This window comes from Coregonus clupeaformis, chromosome 26, assembly GCF_020615455.1.
Source record: "Coregonus clupeaformis isolate EN_2021a chromosome 26, ASM2061545v1, whole genome shotgun sequence".
NCBI lineage: Eukaryota > Metazoa > Chordata > Actinopteri > Salmoniformes > Salmonidae > Coregonus > Coregonus clupeaformis.
The window spans coordinates 24,587,551-24,607,582 of record NC_059217.1 but is presented as its reverse complement, the minus strand read 5'-3'; the positions used below and the strand labels follow the sequence as shown (position 1 = coordinate 24,607,582).

Genomic DNA, 20,032 nt, shown 5'->3' with positions numbered 1-20,032 from the left:
TGTGTGAGGCAGGCAGGCAGGAGGGTGTGTTTAATGATGACAGTGGAGACTGAGAGACACTAGTGGAGTCACTAATGAAGCCTAAGGGACAAGAGGGGGCAAACAACCTGGAGGAAGACACAAACAACCTGGAGGAAGACGCAAACAACCTGGAGGAAGACTCAAACAACCTGGAGGAAGACGCAAACAACCTGGAGGAAGACGCAAACAACCTGGAGGAAGACGCAAACAACCTGGAGGAAGACGCAAACAACCTGGAGGAAGACGCAAACAACCTGGAGGAAGACGCAAACAACCTGGAGGAAGACGCAAACAACCTGGAGGAAGACTACAAGTTATAAGCCACAGATACACAACAACACATATCATACCACAACCATGATCGCGTACAACAGTGGTGAGGTAAAGGGATGTCTCTGTGTGTGTGCCATGATTTGTGTATGACAGTCTTTCACAGGTTGCACGTCTTCATAGATTACATCTAGCTATACATCAGTATTACATACAGTTTGTGCATACATCAGAACTTCATGAATCATCACACAACAGTAACTGGCACTGGAACCTCTGTGTTTAAACAAAGCTAGAATTCAAAACACAGATCTAGTTCCAGATCGTTTCGCTCTATCGCTCGCTACTACTGCTGTTGGTCGTCCGGTAGAAAGATGGGAGACATTAAGCGGAGCCTGTGTGTCTATGGCGTGTGGAGGAAGGACAACCCCTGTCCCAACCATTCAGAGCTGTGTGCTGCTTACCCCTGGTTGCTCCAACGCCTCATTTCTTTGACATTGTGTGTGAGTAAACAAGGCAGCATGGTGTCCCACACCTGGAGCCCAGCCAAGCACTCAGCCAGCCATTCACTCCCTCCCTGGCCTACACACTGTACCCACAGACCAGAACCCTCCGGTCTGCCGTGCGTCTCTGGCTGTTTCTGCCCTGCACCACCCGCCACAATACCCCGCAGGCAGCAGGAAAACAAACACCACAGTAAACACACACGAGGACAAGGGGAATGCATTCTGTGATATATTTTTTTTTTTTTGTGGAGCGGGAGATGAAAGGAAGAGGTAGGCAGAGGGGGGAGTGGTGATGTCATTATTTTACACATTCAGGGGCCCCATGGTGCTTCTGTCAGGTGCATGCACTGGCCCCTCCCCCCTGCCCCTCCTGTGGTGGTGTTTGTTTTATTGCGGTGAGTGGTGATGCCCCCGAGTGCTCTTTGTGTGGAGCAGACTCTTGAGTGAGGCGTGCCGTGTGGCTTTAGACGCCACAGATCCGTGTGCTGCAGGGGGCCCTGGGGGCCCCTTTACCAGGCCCCTACCTGGGGGAGAGCCTCCGGCACGTGCCCACTCAAAGCCTGGAAAGTGCTAATGAACTACTGTTGTACACTTTTATCAAATATAATTGCATTATGGTTGGTAAATAAAGCTGCCGTGTGTTGTCACAGCATATGCTACCCACTGTCAAAACAGGAACAACAAGCTGGAGGGAAAGAGCCCGCGGAAGCAGCAGGTCCTGCTCTGTGACACTGGAGACCTGATTAATTTCTCTGCTGTTGATGAGGCTAGCCTTTTTGTTCTGGGCCGTTATCTAATCTACCTCGGCACGAGTTAGCGCTGTACTGTATGTCTTTATGAAGGTAACTTAAAGCCTACACGTTTTAGAAGAACAGGTCAGGATTCGATGCCTTATAAATTACGTTGAATCTACATTTTGCCTTGTAGTTTGAGTGCCCATTTCTACCACAATTTGTTACATTAAACAGTTACAAAATCAATCTGTTATTTATATCTTAACATTTAAGTAGGTATATAGTAAGAAAATAAATCACACCTATAAATGACAATTAATATTGTCCAACTGTGAATAATCACTGTCTTCCGTACCTAACAACCTATCTGTTTGTCCCTCCCTTTTGTCCAGGCCATCCGCCTCTCATTGGAGCACGCCCTGCCGCCAGAGCCTGCGGAGGAGGGAGGAGAGCCAATTAGCAAGCTGCGTATCCGAACCCCCAGTGGAGAGTTCCTGGTGCGGCGCTTCCTGGGCAGCACCAAGCTGCAGGTCCTGTTTGACTTTGTGGCCTCCAAGGGCTACCCCTGGGACGACTTCAAACTGCTCACCACCTTCCCCCGCAGAAACGTGAGTACAGCCTTAAAATGCTGCAGTAAAAACACTCACACAGCTCACACACACACATCAATTCAGATGCTTTATAACAAGATAGAACCATGGTCTATAATGACTAACATTTAACCCTCTTATGTTTAGCTTTCTTTGCTCAGTGCCTGCAGTTCCCTAACTACAGGTACTGAGCAGTCATCATAAACTCAGCAGAATGCTCAGTCGTCCTGATTGTAATGTAACATCTCTGCAGGAGAAATCCACAGTAATAATTGGCTCATCCCGGCAAGTGGCTCGAGTTTGTTGCTCATCTCAATCCCCAGTGCCCAGAGAGTGTGACTGTTCAGATAGTTAGAAGATTGCTGTATAATTAAAAGCCATGGTGGGCTAATGAGAAATGTGTTTTTCATGCATGTGCATGCGTCCACACGCAAGTGTGTTTTTGCTTCTATCCACAAGTGCATTTCTAATTTGGTGAATATTAATTAGGAGCCAGTGCACATGCACAAAAGAGCACTGGCTACTTAGGATACAATACAGTCAGCAGTATTCTCCTCAGCCGCGGTGCACAGCGCAGCACTGACCGGAGTTCTCCAAGTAATTAGAGCTGGTAGCCACACTCTGCTCTGAGCTGTGGCAGGTAGCTAATGAGCACGGTTTTAACTACCTGCTTAATTGGAGTGGTGGAAACAAAATTGGATTTCCATTAATTGTGTGTGTGTGTGTGTGGGGGGGGGGGCTGCCCGCCCAGACAGCCTGCCATCCTGGTCTGTAGGGAACATGGGGGTACAAACATTTCTCTCTCTCTAACTCACGCACGCACGCACACACACACATTATACACACAAAACATTTACACACGCACATACACTGAGTGTACAAAACATTAAGGACACCTGCTCTATCCATGCCATAGACTGACCAGGTGAAAGCTATGATCCCTAATTGATGTCACTTGTTAAATCCACTTGAATCAAATCAAATCAAACTTTATTAGTCACATGCACCGAATACAACAGGTGTAGACCTTACCATGAAATGCTTACTTACAAGCCCTTAACCAACAATGCAGTTCAAGAAAGAGTTAAGAAAATATTTACCAAATAAACTAAAGTAAAGAATGGTAATAAAAAGTAAGACAATAAAATACCAATAATGAGGCTACAGTGGGGGAAAAAAGTATTTAGTCAGCCACCAATTGTGCAAGTTCTCCCACTTAAAAAGATGAGATAGGCCTGTAATTTTCATCATAGGTACACGGCAACTATGACAAACAAAATGAGGGGAAGAAAATCATATTGTAGGATTTTTTATGATTTTATTTGCAAATTATGGTGGAAAATAAGTATTTGGTCAATAACAAAAGTTTCTCAATACTTTGTTATATACCCTTTGTTGGCAATGACACAGGTCAAACGTTTTCTGTAAGTCTTCACAAGGTTTTCACACACTGTTGCTGGTATTTTGGCCCATTCCTCCATGCAGATCTCCTCTAGAGCAGTGATGTTTTGGGGCTGTCGCTGGGCAACACGGACTTTCAAGTCCCTCCAAAGATTTTCTATGGGGTTGAGATCTGGAGACTGGCTAGGCCACTCCAGGACCTTGAAATGCTTCTTACGAAGCCACTCCTTCGTTGCCCGGGCGGTGTGTTTGGGATCATTGTCATGCTGAAAGACCCAGCCACGTTTCATCTTCAATGCCCTTGCTGATGGAAGGAGGTTTTCACTCAAAATCTCACGATACATGGCCCCATTCATTCTTTCCTTTACACGGATCAGTCGTCCTGGTCCCTTTGCAGAAAAACAGCCCCAAAGCATGATGTTTCCACCCCCATGCTTCACAGTAGGAATGGTGTTCTTTGGATGCAACTCAGCATTCTTTGTCCTCCAAACACAACGAGTTGGAGTTATATTTTGGTTTCATCTGACCATATGACATTCTCCCAATCCTCTTCTGGATCATCCAAATGCACTCTAGCAAACTTCAGACGGGCCTGGACATGTACTGGCTTAAGGAGGGGGACACGTCTGGCACTGCAGGATTTGAGTCCCTGGCGGCGTAGTGTGTTACTGATGGTAGGCTTTGTTACTTTGGTCCCAGCTCTCTGCAGGTCATTCACTAGGTCCCCCCGTGTGGTTCTGGGATTTTTGCTCACCGTTCTTGTGATCATTTTGACCCCCACGGGGTGAGATCTTGCGTGAAGCCCCAGATCGAGGGAGATTATCAGTGGTCTTGTATGTCTTCCATTTCCTAATAATTGCTCCCACAGTTGATTTCTTCAAACCAAGCTGCTTACCTATTGCAGATTCAGTCTTCCCAGCCTGGTGCAGGTCTACAATTTTGTTTCTGGTGTCCTTTGACAGCTCTTTGGTCTTGGCCATAGTGGAGTTTGGAGTGTGACTGTTTGAGGTTGTGGACAGGTGTCTTTTTTATACTGATAACAAGTTCAAACAGGTGCCATTAATACAGGTAACGAGTGGAGGACAGAGGAGCCTCTTAAAGAAGAAGTTACAGGTCTGTGAGAGCCAGAAATCTTGCTTGTTTGTAGGTGACCAAATACTTATTTTCCACCATAATTTGCAAATAAATTCATTAAAGATCCTCCAATGTGATTTTCAGGATTTTTTTTTCTCAATTTGTCTGTCATAGTTGACGTGTACCTATGATGAAAATTACAGGCCTCTCTCATCTTTTTAAGTGGGAGAACTTGCACAATTGGTGGCTGACTAAATATTTTTTCCCCCACTGTATATACAGGGGTACCAAGTCAATGTGCAGGGAACAGGTTAGTCCAGGTCATTTGTACATGTAGGTAGGGGTAAAGTGACTATGCATCGATAATAAACAGCGAGTAGCAGCAGTGTAATATAGTATATACAGTGAGGGAAAAAGGTATTTGATCCCCTGCTGATTTTGTACGTTTGCCCACTGACAAAGAAATTATCAGTCTATAATTTTAATGGTAGGTATATTTGAACAGTGAGAGACAGAATTTTTTTAAAAATCCAGAAAAACGCATGTCAAAAATGTTATAAATTGATTTGCATTTTAATGAGGGAATTAAGTATTTGACCCCTCTGCAAAACATGGCTTAGTACTTGGTGGCAAAACCCTTGTTGGCAATCACAGAGGTCAGACGTTTCTTGTAGTTGGCCACCAGGTTTGCACACATCTCAGGAGGGATTTTGTCCCACTCCTCTTTGCAGATCTTCTCCAAGTCATTAAGGTTTCGAGGCTGACTTTTGGCAACTCGAACCTTCAGCTCCCTCCACAGATTTTCTATGGGATTAAGGTCTGGAGACTGGCTAGGCCACTCCAGGACCTTAATGTGCTTCTTCTTGAGGCACTCCTTTGTTGCCTTGGCCGTGTGTTTTGGGTCATTGTCATGCTGGAATACCCATCCACGACCCATTTTCAATGCCCTGGCTGATGGAAGGAGGTTCTCACCCAAGATTTGACGGTACATGGCCCCGTCCATCGTCCCTTTGATGCAGTGAAGTTGTCCTGTCCCCTTAGCAGAAAAACACCCCCAAAGCATAATGCTTCCACCTCCATGTTTGACGGTGGGGATGGTGTTCTTGGGGTCATAGGCAGCATTCCTCCTCCAAACACGGCGAGTTGAGTTGATGCCAAAGAGCTCGATTTTGGTCTCATCTGACCACAACACTTTCACCCAGTTCTCCTCTGATAGTCCCAGCTGCCATTGACAAGATCCTCCCGTGTAGTTCAGCAAACTTAATGATGGTGTTGGAGTTGTTTGGCCACACAGTTGTAGGTGAACAGGGAGTACAGGAGGGGACTAAGCACACACCCCTGAGGGGACCCAGTGTTGAGGATCAGCGTGGCAGAAGTGTTGTTGCCTACCCTTACCACCTGGGGGCGGCCCGTCAGGAAGTCCAAGATCAAGTTGCAGATGGAGGTGTTTAGTCCAAGGGTCCTTAGCTTAGTGATGAGCTTTGTGAGCACTATGGTGTTGAACGCTGAGCTGTAGTCAATGAACAGCATTCTCACATAGGTGTTCCTTTTGTCCAGGTGGGAAAAGGCAGTGTGGAGTGCGATTGAGATTGCGAATTGGAGTGGGTCTAGGGTATCCGGGATGATGCTGTTGAGGTGAGCCATGACCAGCCTTTCAAAGCACTTCATAGCTACAGACGTGCTACAGGGCGGTAATCATTTAGGCGGGTTACCTTCGCTTTCTTGGGCACTGGGACTATGGTCTGCTTGAAACATGTAGGTATTACAGACTCGGTCAGGGAGAGGTTGAAAATGTCAGTGAAGACACTTGCCAGTTGGTCCGCGCATGCTTTGAGTAAACGTCCTGGTAATCCGTCTGGCCCCGCGGCTTTGTGAATGTTGACGTGTTTAAAGGTCTTGCTCACATCGGCTAACGAGAGCATTATCACACAGTCGTCCGGAACAGCTGGTGCTCTCGTGCGTGCTTCAGTGTTGCTTGCCTCAAAGCGAGCATAAAAGGCATTTAGCTCGTCTGGTAGGCTCGCATCACTGGGAATCTTGCGGCTGGGTTTCCCTTTGTAGTCCGTAATAGTTTTCAAGCCCTGCCACATCCGACGATCATCAGAGCCGGTGTAGTAGGATTCAATCTTAATCCTTTATTGACGCTTTGCCTGTTTGATGGTTCGTCTGAGGGCGTAGCGGGATTTCTTATAAGCGTCCGGATTCGTGTCCCACTCCTTGAAGCGGCAGCTCTAGCCTTTAGCTCGATGCGGATGTTGCCTGTAATCCATGGCTTCTGGTTGCGATATGTACGTACGGTCACTGTGGGGACGTCATCGATGCACTTATTGATGAAGCCGATGACTGACTGAGGTGGTATAGTCCTTAATGCCATTGGATGAATCCCGGAACATATTCCAGTGTGTGCTAGCAAAACAGTCCTGTAGCGTAGCATCCGCGTCATCTGACCATCTCCGTATCAGTGTGGGTGAAGGGGAAGAGACAGGTTAAAGAAGGATTTTAGGCCTTAAGACAATTGAGACATGGATTGTGTATGTGTGCCATTCAGAGGGTGAATGGGCAAGACAAAATATTTAAGTGCCTTTGAACAGGGTATGGTAGTATGTACCAGGCGCACCGGTTTGTGTCAAGAACTGCAACGCTGCTGGGTTTTTCACACTTAAGAGTTTCCTGTGTGTATCAATTACGGTCCACCACCCAAGGACATCCAGCCAACTTGACACAACTGTGGGAAGCATTGGCGTCAACATGGGCCAGCATCCCTGTGGAACGCTTTCGACACATTGTAGAGTCCATGCCCCGACGAATTGAGACTGTTCTGAGGGCAAAAGAGTGTGGGGGGGGCAACTCAATATTAGGAAAGTGTGTTCCTAATGTTTAATATACTGTGTACACACACACACTTGCGTTCATTTATTCAAGCAGATACACTATATAAACCAAAGTATGTGGACACCCCTTCAAATGAGTGGATTTGGCTATTTCAGCCACACCCATTGCTGACAGGTGTATAAAATCGAGCACACCACCATGCAATCTCCATAGACAAACATTGGCAGTAGAATGGCCTTACTGAAGAGCTCAGTGACTTTCAAAGTGGCACCGTCATAGGATGCCACCTTTCCAACAAGTCAGTTTGTCAAATTTCGGCCCTGGTAGAGCTGCCCCAGTCAACTGTAAGTGTTCTTATTGTGAAGTGGAAACGTCTAGCAGCAACCATGGCTCAGCTGCGAAGTAGTAGGCCACACAAGCTCACAGAACGGGACTGCCGAGTGCTGTAGCGCATAAAAATCGCCTGTCCTCGGTTGCAATGCTCACTACCGACTTCCAAACTGCCTCTGGAAGCAACATCAGCACAAGAACTGTTCGTCGGGAGCTTCATGAAATGGGTTTCCATGGCCAAGCAGCTGCACGCAAGCCTAAGATCATCATGTGCAATGCCAAGCGTCGTCTGAAGTGGTGTAAAGCTCGCCGCCATTGGACTGTGGAGCAGTGGAAACGCATTCTCTGGAGTGATGAATCACGCTTCACCATCTGGCAGTCCGACGGACGAATCTGTGTTTGGCGGATGCCAGGTAAACGCTACCTCCCTGAATGCATAGTGCCAACTGTAAAGCTTGGTGGAGGAGGAATAATGTTCTGGGGCTGTGTTTCATGGTTCGGGCTAGGCCCCTTAGTTCCAGTGAAGGGAAATCTTAACGCTACAGCATAAAATGAAATTCTAGACGATTCCGTGCTTCCAAATATGTGGCAACAGTTTGGGGATGGCCCTTTCCTGTTTCAGCATGACAATCCCCCCCCCCCCCGTGCACAAAGCGAGGTCCATACAGAAATGGTTTGTTGAGATCGGTGTGGAAAACTTGACTGGCCTGCACAGAACCCTGACCTCAACCCCATCGAACACCTTTGGGATGAATTGGAACGCCGACTGCGAGCCGGGCCTAATCGCCCAACATCAGTACCTGACCTCACTAATGCTTTTATGGCTGAATGGAAGCAAGTCACCGCAGCAATGTTCCATCATCTAGTGGAAAGCCTTCCTAGAAGATTGGAGGCTGTTATAGCAGCTAAGGGGGGACCAACTCCATATTAATGCCCATGATTTTGGAATGAGATGTTCGTCGAGCAGGTGTCCACATACTTTTGGTAATATAGTGTATAGCTTTATTCACAACTTTAAAATCAAAGGATTCACAGTTTTGTGTTCAGAATTAAAACCAAAGAGAAATTAGGCAAAGATAAAAATGTATCTTCATTTCCTGTGAAATTCCAGTAGATATGAGGCAGAGGAGGAGAAAGGAGAGTTTATGCTATGTCCCAAATGGCACCATGTTCTCTATATCATGCACTACTTTTGACTAGAGCCCTATTGGCCCTGGTGAAAAGTAGGGCACTACATAGGAAATATGGTGTCATTTGGGACGCAATCTAGCAGAATGTGCCAGTGTATGTTTGTGCATCGGAACACATTGCCCAGTCCGTCTAATCCTCCAGCTCTTCTCTCTAATTAAAATGAGCCTCAATCTCCTCCAGACGCTCCCACTGTTGCTCTGCTCGGATTAGTGGATGTACCACTATTGCATTTGTAATGCACCATAAATGTTTAAACTTCATCTCTCCTTACTTCCCATGCATGACAACTTAAGAGAATTGCCAGCAATAAGAAATCAATTTAGTGCAAGATGATTAAACCGAAAGAAAGGAAAATGCATTGCTGACTTTATACTTTGGGTTTTTTGGCTGCTTGTTTGTTATTGGGGAAGTTTCATTTTTGGTCTGCTTCAACATTTCTCTTTACACTCACGCAGCGTTTACACATGCAGCCCAATTCTGATATTTGTTTAACTTATTAGTCTTTTCACCAATCAGATCAGCTCTGGAAAAGAACTGATGTGAAAAGATCTGATGTTATTGGTCAAAAGACCAATTGGTTAAAAAAATATCAGAATTGGGCTGCCTGTGCAAACGCAGCTGTACGTTTTTCCAGTCATGAGTTAATTTAGCACAGTATACCCAATAGGTTTCAGACACCAAAACATTGTCTACACGTGTTATTTTTCTTCATGTTGTGATACTGTACTTTGTGCCGGGTTTTACCTTACCCTAATTGATGTTCCAAGTTTTTGAAAATACAATGTTTGAAAGTGCCGATGTGTAGAATGATTTAGACAAAGCTGTAGAAAAAATAAACAGTGCAATGAAATGGACATCAGCTGCACCACTTGGTTCATTTCAAGTCTGAAACCATGAAGTGCGCAGGAAGAACAGTTGCAGTTTATTGATATAGTCCCAAAATTCATACTCTTTCCCCAAAACTCCACAATATCCTCTCCCACCTATATGACTGTATGTGGGGTATAGCTCCAAAGCTCCATGTAGGATATAGCGCTCTGACAGACTTATCACACCCCTGCCCCACAGTGCTGTACATGCATACTGTACTCAGTCTCACGCTGTATCAACTGTGTGTGTGACTGCTGTTTGTGTTGGCTCTGCTCTAGGCAGCAGATAGGTCTTGTGAGAGCGTAGTGCTTCCCTGTTCAAGAGAAGTTAAAAGCTCAGGGCCTGTTCCCCTGGGTAACGGCAGTCCCCCCTTTCAACCTCCAGTCCTCCCTCCCTCCTTCAGGCTACGCGGCGGCCCGCTTTGAAGTGGGCTGTTCACACCCCTGCTCTACGTGTTGCCATCGTTCCTGGAAGCACATAATGATCTCCCACTGCTTTTGTAATTGGCCGAATAAACACTTGACAACACAACTTTAAAACAGACAAGCTATTTGGATTTAATTGACATAGAACCTAAATGGCTTCATTAAAAATGCGTTATTTCAGCTGCATGTTTAATTGTTGGAAATTGACATCTTGAGACAGGTGTTTTTATTTTTTCACTCAAGTTATCAAATGTGTTTTATTCATGCTAATGAAGTGATTTGCAATATTTATTTTAATTTCAACTTAATTGTTAATTATGTTAAACATGATGCAATCATAACACTGAAGACCGTAACATTGAGTTAATACATTATTTTCTGTAATGTAATAGCAGATTGTCTCAAACGCATATAAATATGCTGAAATGTTCCTACTAGTCCTTCACTAGAGATTGGAAGTAGAGATCCAACATGATCTCAAATAAAATCTAGAAATGTAATCCTTCAAACATATACTTACAGCGGGAGGGTGGAAGCTCTGTTCGATGGTAGGAATGAAATTAATCTTGTGCGTTATTTTCTTTATACAACCCACATATTGATGTTCACACTGAAACCTCTGTAGTCCTTGTGTAACTTGCATAAGTAGTGTACATGAATAATGCTTTTTTTTTTTTTTTTTTTTTTGCCATAGACGTAAATAAAGATTTTAGTTTTAGATTACATTTTCAGCGGGATTAGACTATTGTAAAACAGTAGTTTGAATTGTTTTATTTAAGCTTTATTTTAGCAGGGAAGTACCATTTGAGACCAAGGCCTCTTTTTCAAGGGAGCCTTGCATGTATACGTCATACAAATGTACAACATTTACAGTAGTAGTGGATCTCTCAAGCAAGGTGGCATCTCGCTCTGCTCAGGATTTGTTTGGCCACTGTGTGAGGCCTGTCAGGATGAGTACGTGTGATAGGGTTTGAGGATTATCCACCATCAACATCATCAAGCGTTAGAGAAAACACTACTGCTACGGATTCAACCGGAATCTTCAAAACACTCTTAAAATGACCCTCCACACACTGGTGCTTGACTTTCATGTTGATGTGTCTTACACCTAGTTGGTTTATCTACTATACTAACATATGCTAATGCTTGTGCATTGCCTTTATCATAGAGCTGTTCTTGATAAGATTGTTTTGTTAGCCATATCATGAATAATGTTGGACTGTATATGTGCTGCGGTATGTGTCAGTCAGGGGAGAAGAGAATTCATCGAGTCTAGGCCGAGCCAGACAGTGAAAATATGGAGATTGCGACGTAGAGTGGAGAGGAAAACAACAGCTTTGTTTGTTGACGGATGCCCTGATGCTTGTGGTCTGTTAATTGGATAACAATGTAAACAATCACCAATGGCGCTTGTCTCCTGTGTCAGTGTGGCATCTTGTTTCTCTACTTTATTTTTAGTCAGATGCTCTCCCCTCCCCCCAACACACACACACACACAGCCGCACCTGACCCTCCCTAAACCCTCATTTACTCATACCTGATGCTGTGGTGTAATAACATGCTTGTCAGGCTCATTTGCATAGCTGGCATTTGTGAAATACTGAGCAGAAGGTGGGGAGAAAGGCATTCACCCGTTGGGATGTAATCTGTTAGCAGCACGCCATCTTGCTTTCCCCTCGCTGTGGTGTGTTGTGTAGGTTGCCGTGACACCCCCTCCCTGTGCTGCCTTACGCCCTCAGGTCATGCTGAGGAGCGGAGAGCCCAGATGACAGGAGAAATTAGTATGAGGAGATGAAGCCAAACAGCCTCCATTGGTGTGACATTTCCCCCTTCCTCTGGGAATATTTGTGTTTGCTGATGAATTCTTGCTCCTCTTTGAACTCCAGGCATCATAGCTTTGAAATGATGTACTTTATCTAGCTCTATTGAAGGTTAGCTTTTGATGACTCAATGATCATTGGAAATATGACTCATTAGGAAAGGTGACTCATTGAGGGAAAATGTGTTTTATTTCCGTATGTGTGGTAGAACAGAAGAACATGAGATGTTATATCAGGGAGTAGGATCAGCCTGTTGGCAGCATAAGTCACAATACATCCAACTTCAACGGAGAACCGGGCAAGACAATTTACAACTCCAGGGATTACTCCCCCAGCCAGAGCAGTGATTGAGAGAGACACATCTGTAAGGATAGTTACGCAGCCAACTCTGACTCCACGGTGAGAGGAGAGGTGGGTGTTTGACTTGGTTTCAGTGCTCATGTTTCAGCCTCCTCAAAGGTCTCTCAGCCATTACCTTATCCAGCGGTGTTTCTCCACCTAATCTGTCTTTGTGAGGATGGGCTCATCAGTGTGAGCTGAACTCTGACCTTACTGCGCTGGTTGTCTGAGGCCTGCTAGTTAATTACCACCCCAGTGATCATAATAGGAGGTCTAACCACAGGCAAGCAGATAAGCCCTGGCCTGGCCCCCACGTCACAGTAGACAGAGGGCCCAGGTGTGGGGACGGGGACGACAGGGGCCTATGTAACTGGAGACCCCCGGTGATTAACCCTCATAAGCTAGGAGGCAGGGTCGCCTCATGTTAAACAACATAGCCATGTTGACACATGGGTAGCCTAAGAAAATTAGCTGCATTATGGTCTTGCGCTGCCGGTGCGCTCAACTTGGATTTGAATTATTTTGCCGCTTATTGATACACTGTGAATGTGTCACTTTAATATTACCGTCTACCTTAAGTCTGTGTTTGGTCATTCATTCAGTAGGGCGAGGGGGTTCGTTTATGGTCGTAACACATCGTTCAAGGCAGGTCCTTGTAGAAACCACAGCAGTTTAGTTTGGATGGAAGCCTTACAAAAACAGAAATTATAAATCTCTCTGGGAAACGTAACGCTGGCCACTGGAACATAAATGATCAGATTACTGCCTCACGGTCCCAGCTTTTCTATATGATGGAAGAGACTTACACCACGCAGAGTACATATCGTTGCAAGGCGTACATTGGGAGATCCACTTTTGTGTACATATCCTAAGGTACATAGAAAGATGTGTACAAGGAGATAAAGGCTAAGAATTGGACTAGTTGATCATTTGTACTATTTCCTCAGCACATTGCAACTGAATACTTTTCATGTAAACCAGGGGTTCTTAAACCTTTTCAGCTCGATGCCCAAATTAGAAATTGACAATCTTCCTCCAACGTCACAAATTAAGAAATAGTGTGTTATTATAGATGTATTCTCATAACTCGTAACCTACTTAGCACATGCCCATGGCCCACTGGGTCCCGACCCATAGTTTAAAGGGATACTTCGGGATGTTGGCAATGAGGCCCTTTATCTACTTCCCCAGAGTCAGATGAACTCATGGATACCATTTTTATGTCTGTGTCTAGTATGAAGGAAGTTAGAGGTAGTTTCGCGAGCCACTGCTAATTAGCGTTATCAAAATGATAGGAAGTCTATGGGTATCTGCTAGCATGCTAGTATCCCTTTAAGAAACCCTGATGTAAACATGTAGTGAAAGGTCACTTCCAACTCAAGCTAGAACAAAGACTTGTAATGACTGTCATGTAACCTGTATGAATGTGAACTAGTCTCATGGTTCTTGATTTGTTCTCTCCTTCTCTGCAGATCACCCAGCTAGACCCAGCCTCGTCTTTACTGGAGGCCAAGCTTTTCCCTCAGGAGACCCTGTTCCTGGAAGCTAAAGAGTAGGACTGACTGGCCTGGCCATGTGGTGGTGGGACTGGCTGGAAGAGTAGTGAAGAGCTCTAGCATGGTCCCAGTGGGTCTACAGAGACCGACCACCCTCTCACACAGATGTGAACTCTCAAACACACAATACACAACATACAGTACACTACTCAGACACAAACACACCCACAAAACTCACATGTAAGCTTCTCTGCTCTTGGCCTGTGCATCATACTTGAATGCCTAGTGTACACGTATGCACAGAGAAGCAACCACAATCACACAGCCAAACACTCTCGCCCCTCACTTAATTGCAGTGTCATGGTTTTCTCTGCCCACACTCTTACAGTATGATCAAGGATATTAAAAATAAACTTTTGAGTAGAAGAACAGCATCACGAACAAGGACTTCCCACTATAGTACGGCTGCTATTTTAGACGTGTTGTGTTTCAATAAGATAAACAAAAAAAACGAAGAACCATTTCCTGGAGAATGCTGGACTATCTCATCTCCACCTGCATTTGGCCCGTACCCTCATTGACCCCCCCACCCTCCTACCCCTCCACTCACCCAGCCAGTGACGGACCCCCCTAACCCCCTCCCACCCGACCCTCACAAGCAGCCAGAGGCTCAATGTTCCTGATCTGCACCCCTCCTGCTCTGCTCCGACCAGCCTGGTTTTAATTTCAAAAGGCTCCACAACCAACTGTTCTTTATTTTTCTTGATCCTTTTTAAGTTTGATGCTGTATTAGTTTTAGTTTGATATACATTATATAAAATATATATGAACATGCATCAGTCTGAGCCAGCACTCTCTTGAAATGCACACAGACACACATACTTCGGTTGACATTTTATATTATTATTGTGGCCTTAATTATTATTATTTTTCTGATTTAAGTGATATCTTAATACAGATTTGACAGGCAACGATTTGAGGAGCTGTAGTGGAGAGATGAGTAGGCTATTCATTTTGTAAATTTCACTTGGCACATTATTTATAGTATTACATTTTTTTTACGCCTTTATTTTTACCTTTTGAGTCATTGGGCACGTTCCTATGCTTCGATGTTGCTGACGCCTGACAGTTCTAACAATGCAAGGATAGATATTTTAAGTATCAGCAAACCACATATGTTGTAGCAATTTGTCAACTGTTGGTTGATGCGTCGCCTCACCTTAGCTGTGGAACGCGCCCGTTATGATTTTGGGGTTTCTGTCATTGAGACCTCAGCATCAGCAAACTTTCTATTCCACATTAAAGCTGTTATATTATTTATGCCATTTGTCTATTTGGCCAGTAGGCTATGGGCTGTCCCTGTCTGAAAGATATGAATTAGAGTTTTTGTGTTTGACTCTAAACTGTGTACGTCTGCATGCTGTACTCAATTAGCGAACATGGGGAGCTTCCTGTGTAAAAACCAGGCAGTGGAAAAGACTACATTATCAGTGCCACTAAAATGGTAAATACTAGTTTGCGTTTCCTAAGAAGAGTTATTTGCGTCATTGTCTTGTTTTATAGCAATATTTTCCAGACATCTAGTATAATCTGCCACAAAGGCTAATTTTCTCAGTTCAGCAATGAGCTTATAGGCTTATCTCTCCATCTGCAATGGAGTTCTTTTGACAGCAAAAGGCAAAGTTTGATCCGGCACAGTGGGCCCAACAGTAGAGGCCGCATTTTTCACTGAGAATTTTTATCAAAAGATGCAGGTTTCGGGAATCAGGATTAGTGCTCTCAATGCATGCCTCTAATGAAATGACCAGAATAGATTTGGTGTTATTTCTGGCATTCTTGTTTCTCATTTGGGTGGAGCGTCAGTCATTAAGGTAGAACAGGAGCTCATGCAGCGGGTTTCAGAACAGGAGAATGTGCGTTGGGTCATTGGTGAAAACAGGTGGCGAGCAAATAAGAAAATCCAGAAATTCTTAATCTTCTTGTCATATTGTGTGCATCTGACCTGTGAAGAGAAAATAATCTCTCCATCCTGGAGGCAAATTCAGCCCTCTGCAACATTCCCACAGCTTTCTTGGTTCTCACGCAAGGAATTTGAATGTTTAATGTGTTCAATCAGTCAGACTTCCACAGGCTTCTGTGTGTGCCTGGTGAGACAGAGCTGAGCATGCGTCAGTCGGTCCCCTTCACAACCTGACACACCCTGTCAGTAACCTACTGCTCAAAAGACACTCACAGAATTGTATCCCTCATTTGAATTATCCAGGTTTATACATAGATACAGGTGTAGGATCTTCATTTGATCATCCTGTTGCAGGTTAACTTTAAATTGTCTAGTGTATTTGAGGTTTTAAAAGGCTTCTGAAGTTTGTAATTTCCACTTTGAAATTTCAGACTTGATTTTTCCCTTATGAAAAATGAATCAACCTCTACAAAAATGTCCTTTAATTATAATCCACATAATTCAAATGTTCTGTTGCTGCAGGATTATTTTCCTGCTGTATGAAACTGGTTCAAATTAAGATCATACATATGTACATGGATTCTAGTGATTTAGCTAGTCATTACTCTTTCCAATGTTTGAGAAACGGATGGTGAGTACTAGGAGTGACAAGTTCATGTCACAGCGGAGACTGAACAGGGCATTTACAGGATGTGGTTGCAGATTCCTAAGGTTATCAATCACTCAATTTGTTATCCTGATTTGTGACATTTTTGTGACTGTTCCTGATACCCTGGCAAAACTAATAGCTGTCGCAGTTAAACTTCCCTCATGCATTCACACTTTAAGGTCCCACAACTATGACTTGTTGAAAAAGGTCAAATGTAGATTTTTAATTTAAGGAGCTTGCATGTCAGAAGTGTGCACATCCAGTTTACAGAGTTACCTATTTTGACCCAGAGTGCCATCATGGTTGTAAAAGTATGGAATCCTGAACAGAGCTTAAGGTAGAGGAGAGGTCACCGCAAGGTCAGGATGTTCATTGAACATGAGCTGGGTTCACATAAGCAAGAGACGGGTGCATCATTCTTGTCAGGCCTTCTTCCCCAGGGAACTATGTGGATTGTGCAACTCCTCTGATGTGTGACATTACAGTTTCAATCATTGAATGATTCACTAATGCACTTGGGCAACTCTTTTGTACAGCTGCAACTAATGATGATGATGCAGTCGGAAATGCCTATTGGATATTATATTTCTCTCAACTTGATCCAGCTTGTCACCTGATTTTTGTTGTTGTTGTAACTGCCATGCTAAAAATATTATAGCCTACTAGAATTGCAATATGTTCTGTTAGATAATTTTATTTCAGAGGATTGGTTGGTTAATGTATTGATGTGTACATGGTTAATCAAAACGACCTCCTTACTAAATCATTGGTCTGTAAAGTTCTATTTTTAACAGTTTTACTGAAGTTTGTAGGTGTCATTATAGTCCCCAGGACATCCGTTCTCAAACATAGTGTTGCAGTAAACTGTGAGTGACGACCTTTGGATGTCTCAATCAGTGCGTCTTAAAGACCCTGGCTGTCACTCAGGGTCTCATCTTTAAGTAAAGCCTCCGCTGTTAAATCTCACATTTTGAGAATGTGGCTGTGTGACAATGGACCTATTCTCTGGCTTCCTGTGGCACAGATTCACTGGTGGCAACATCAGGTGGTGACTTTATTATTCCCTAACAAAAGGGAAGCGTTCAATAATGTTTAACCAGTCTTCCAGGGTCAAGAATGTTGGCCCCTGGTGATGGAACAGAATTCCCGATGCAAGTGATCTCTCCTTTGAAGTAAGATGTGATCCCACAGCATCCAGCATTTTAAATCCACTCACCCAGTGATGGAGGGATCCCAGACTAAACTAACCTGGAGGGTCACTCAACGTTTACTTTCTCAGAGATGTTGGCACTCAATGAGCGCCAAAGAAACAATCTATGCAGCTTAAACTGTTGGGCACAAAAGGGGGCTCATTTCTCTCTGGGTTTCTTGTTCAATAAGAGTGTGTGTGAGTGAGGGGGGGGGTGAGTAAGGAGAGTCTGGATGTGTGTGTGCATGATGGAAAGTGGGTAGGGGAGGTGGAGGAGGGGTCAAAAACGTTCATCTTAAACTTTTTTCTAATCAATGCATAATTGTACCTCCCTTTACAGCATAGCATCAGAAGATGTATGATTAATAAGGTTTAACAGCCTTATGATGATCCTGTCATTATTGTCTAATAACCAACCCTAATGCCAAAGTTATATTAATTTTTAAAGTCAATTTAGCTTTTGGCTCATGCAAGTATAAAGGTTCTGATATTAAAACCTATGGAAATGCTAATAGTTGTGAAAAATCAAAAATAAATATGATATATACTATAGGTAAAGTAGCTATGTAGAACACAAATCGGTGACCTGCATATTTATTTAATATGCGATGAAAGCCTATACCCCTACATGTATACAATACATTGGACCATTAAACACTCAAATATATGATTAAAGCAAGAGCCCCTAGTAATAAAACTCAAATCGGTTTTTCGATTGAAATTAAGAGAATTTACATCATTAAAAATGTATCATTAGTTTTTTATTCTTTCTCGCATTAATGTTGTTGCCTTTTATTTACTTCAAATTGAATGAAGTTATTTGATTTGATTTACCTCGAGGCCACCATTAAGCGTCTGTAGGCCTATAGGCTATGAAAATTAAATGAATGAAAGCGTTTTTATAAAATGTTGTCCTTTTAGGTAAATTAAACCAGGAATAATAACTATTTTGGATAACATAGACTATTTCAAATGCAGTTTCAAACATAGGCACAACAACAATATCCTATGTTTAATTATTTACATATATATTGGTTCGATGTAGCCTAGTTTGGACTGTAGGTCTTTATCAATATGTTCCGTTTTTAGGCCGTTTTTATTTTGATAGAATATAATAATTACAGGCTCCGTCTCCGTAAACCACAGGGTACACATAAATGATGCCATGTCCTATACTAAGACTGAGTGGTAGCTTTTGCAATTATGTTTTTGAAAGTTTTTTTTATCCATCATCACTAAAACCATGAGATAGTGAAAGGTGATATGCAGAGCGGGATTTTAATATAGCCTATTTCTGACTGCATGAATAACCAACCGTGCTGCATTTTAAAATAAACTATATAGGCGCATACAACAGGAGACAATATGTTATTGTTTCCCTCATGTAAATTAGATCATGAGAAACTAAATGTTGTGTGGCCTAATATAGCCTTTCAGTTATTACAAGAGCTGAAATTCTGACAATTGTGAACTCTTGTCAATAATTTCAGCTCTTGTAATAAAATGTAAGGCAATAATTATGATCAAAGCCCACTCACCATCAGGCCTATAGGAGATGATGTTTGCAGTTTTGTAATTGTAGTAAATTGGTAATAGGTTAAACTCAAATTAACGCTTAATTGACTTGTTATTATGGGTCATAAAGTCATAACATCCGGCTAAACGTTATGTCTGATTAGAAGGCTACAATTCAACAGGCTATAATTGCAACGACATGGAACATTAAGTTATTTAACGATTCCCACATCCATTTATATGCTATTTTTTGTTAAACGTGAAAGAAAAAAGCTTAAACATGTGGCATTTGGATTATCATGCCCTCGAATAAAGCATTAAACAGGGCTAAAGGGGTTTGAATGGGAGCAGTGGTAGTGCGAAGTGAAGCAGAGTAATTATTGCTTCATAATTGTGTTCTTTTTCTTTTTGAACACGGTCTTGAGGCCAGTCACACTTGGAACCGGCGCGGTTGTGACATTTAGGAGGCTAGTCTTTGTACTGAACATTTCAAGTTTAAAAAACAAGGCCAATTGAAGCGGCAGAGCTCAAAGCCCAGACCATTGTAGCAGAACACATTGAGTTTTGATTGGGGACAATGGTGTTTCTCAAATTTCGCGCAAAAACCCAAACTCCATCTGTGATCTCAATGAACGACCATTCATAGGCTACCTTCTTTTCTGTACCATTCGTTTGCAAAGGAGGCAGATGTGGAAGGATAGAGCCTGCATTTTAATTGGCTGTGCGTACTTAACACACACACATTGAGGCTACTCTAAAACCGTGTTTAACATTTTACAATTGGAGGTGTGGAATGGCTGTAAATAAATAGCTTGATTAC

The 20,032-nt window shown here is 43.3% G+C and overlaps 1 protein-coding gene across 2 annotated transcripts in view; it reads left to right on the top strand.

Annotated features, from left to right (window-relative positions):
• LOC121540245 (FAS-associated factor 1-like) overlaps positions 1-15,428 on the top strand; it is a 94,564-nt gene extending 79,136 nt beyond the window's left edge. For both annotated transcript variants that reach the window (XM_041848964.2, XM_041848963.2), the window contains exons 18-19: positions 1,924-2,139; positions 13,876-15,428. In XM_041848964.2, coding sequence (XP_041704898.1) covers positions 1,924-2,139; positions 13,876-13,959 — 300 coding nt within the window. In that variant the 3' untranslated portion in view covers positions 13,960-15,428. The remainder of the gene's footprint in view (positions 1-1,923; positions 2,140-13,875) is intronic.
• The last annotated feature ends 4,604 nt before the right edge of the window (positions 15,429-20,032 follow it).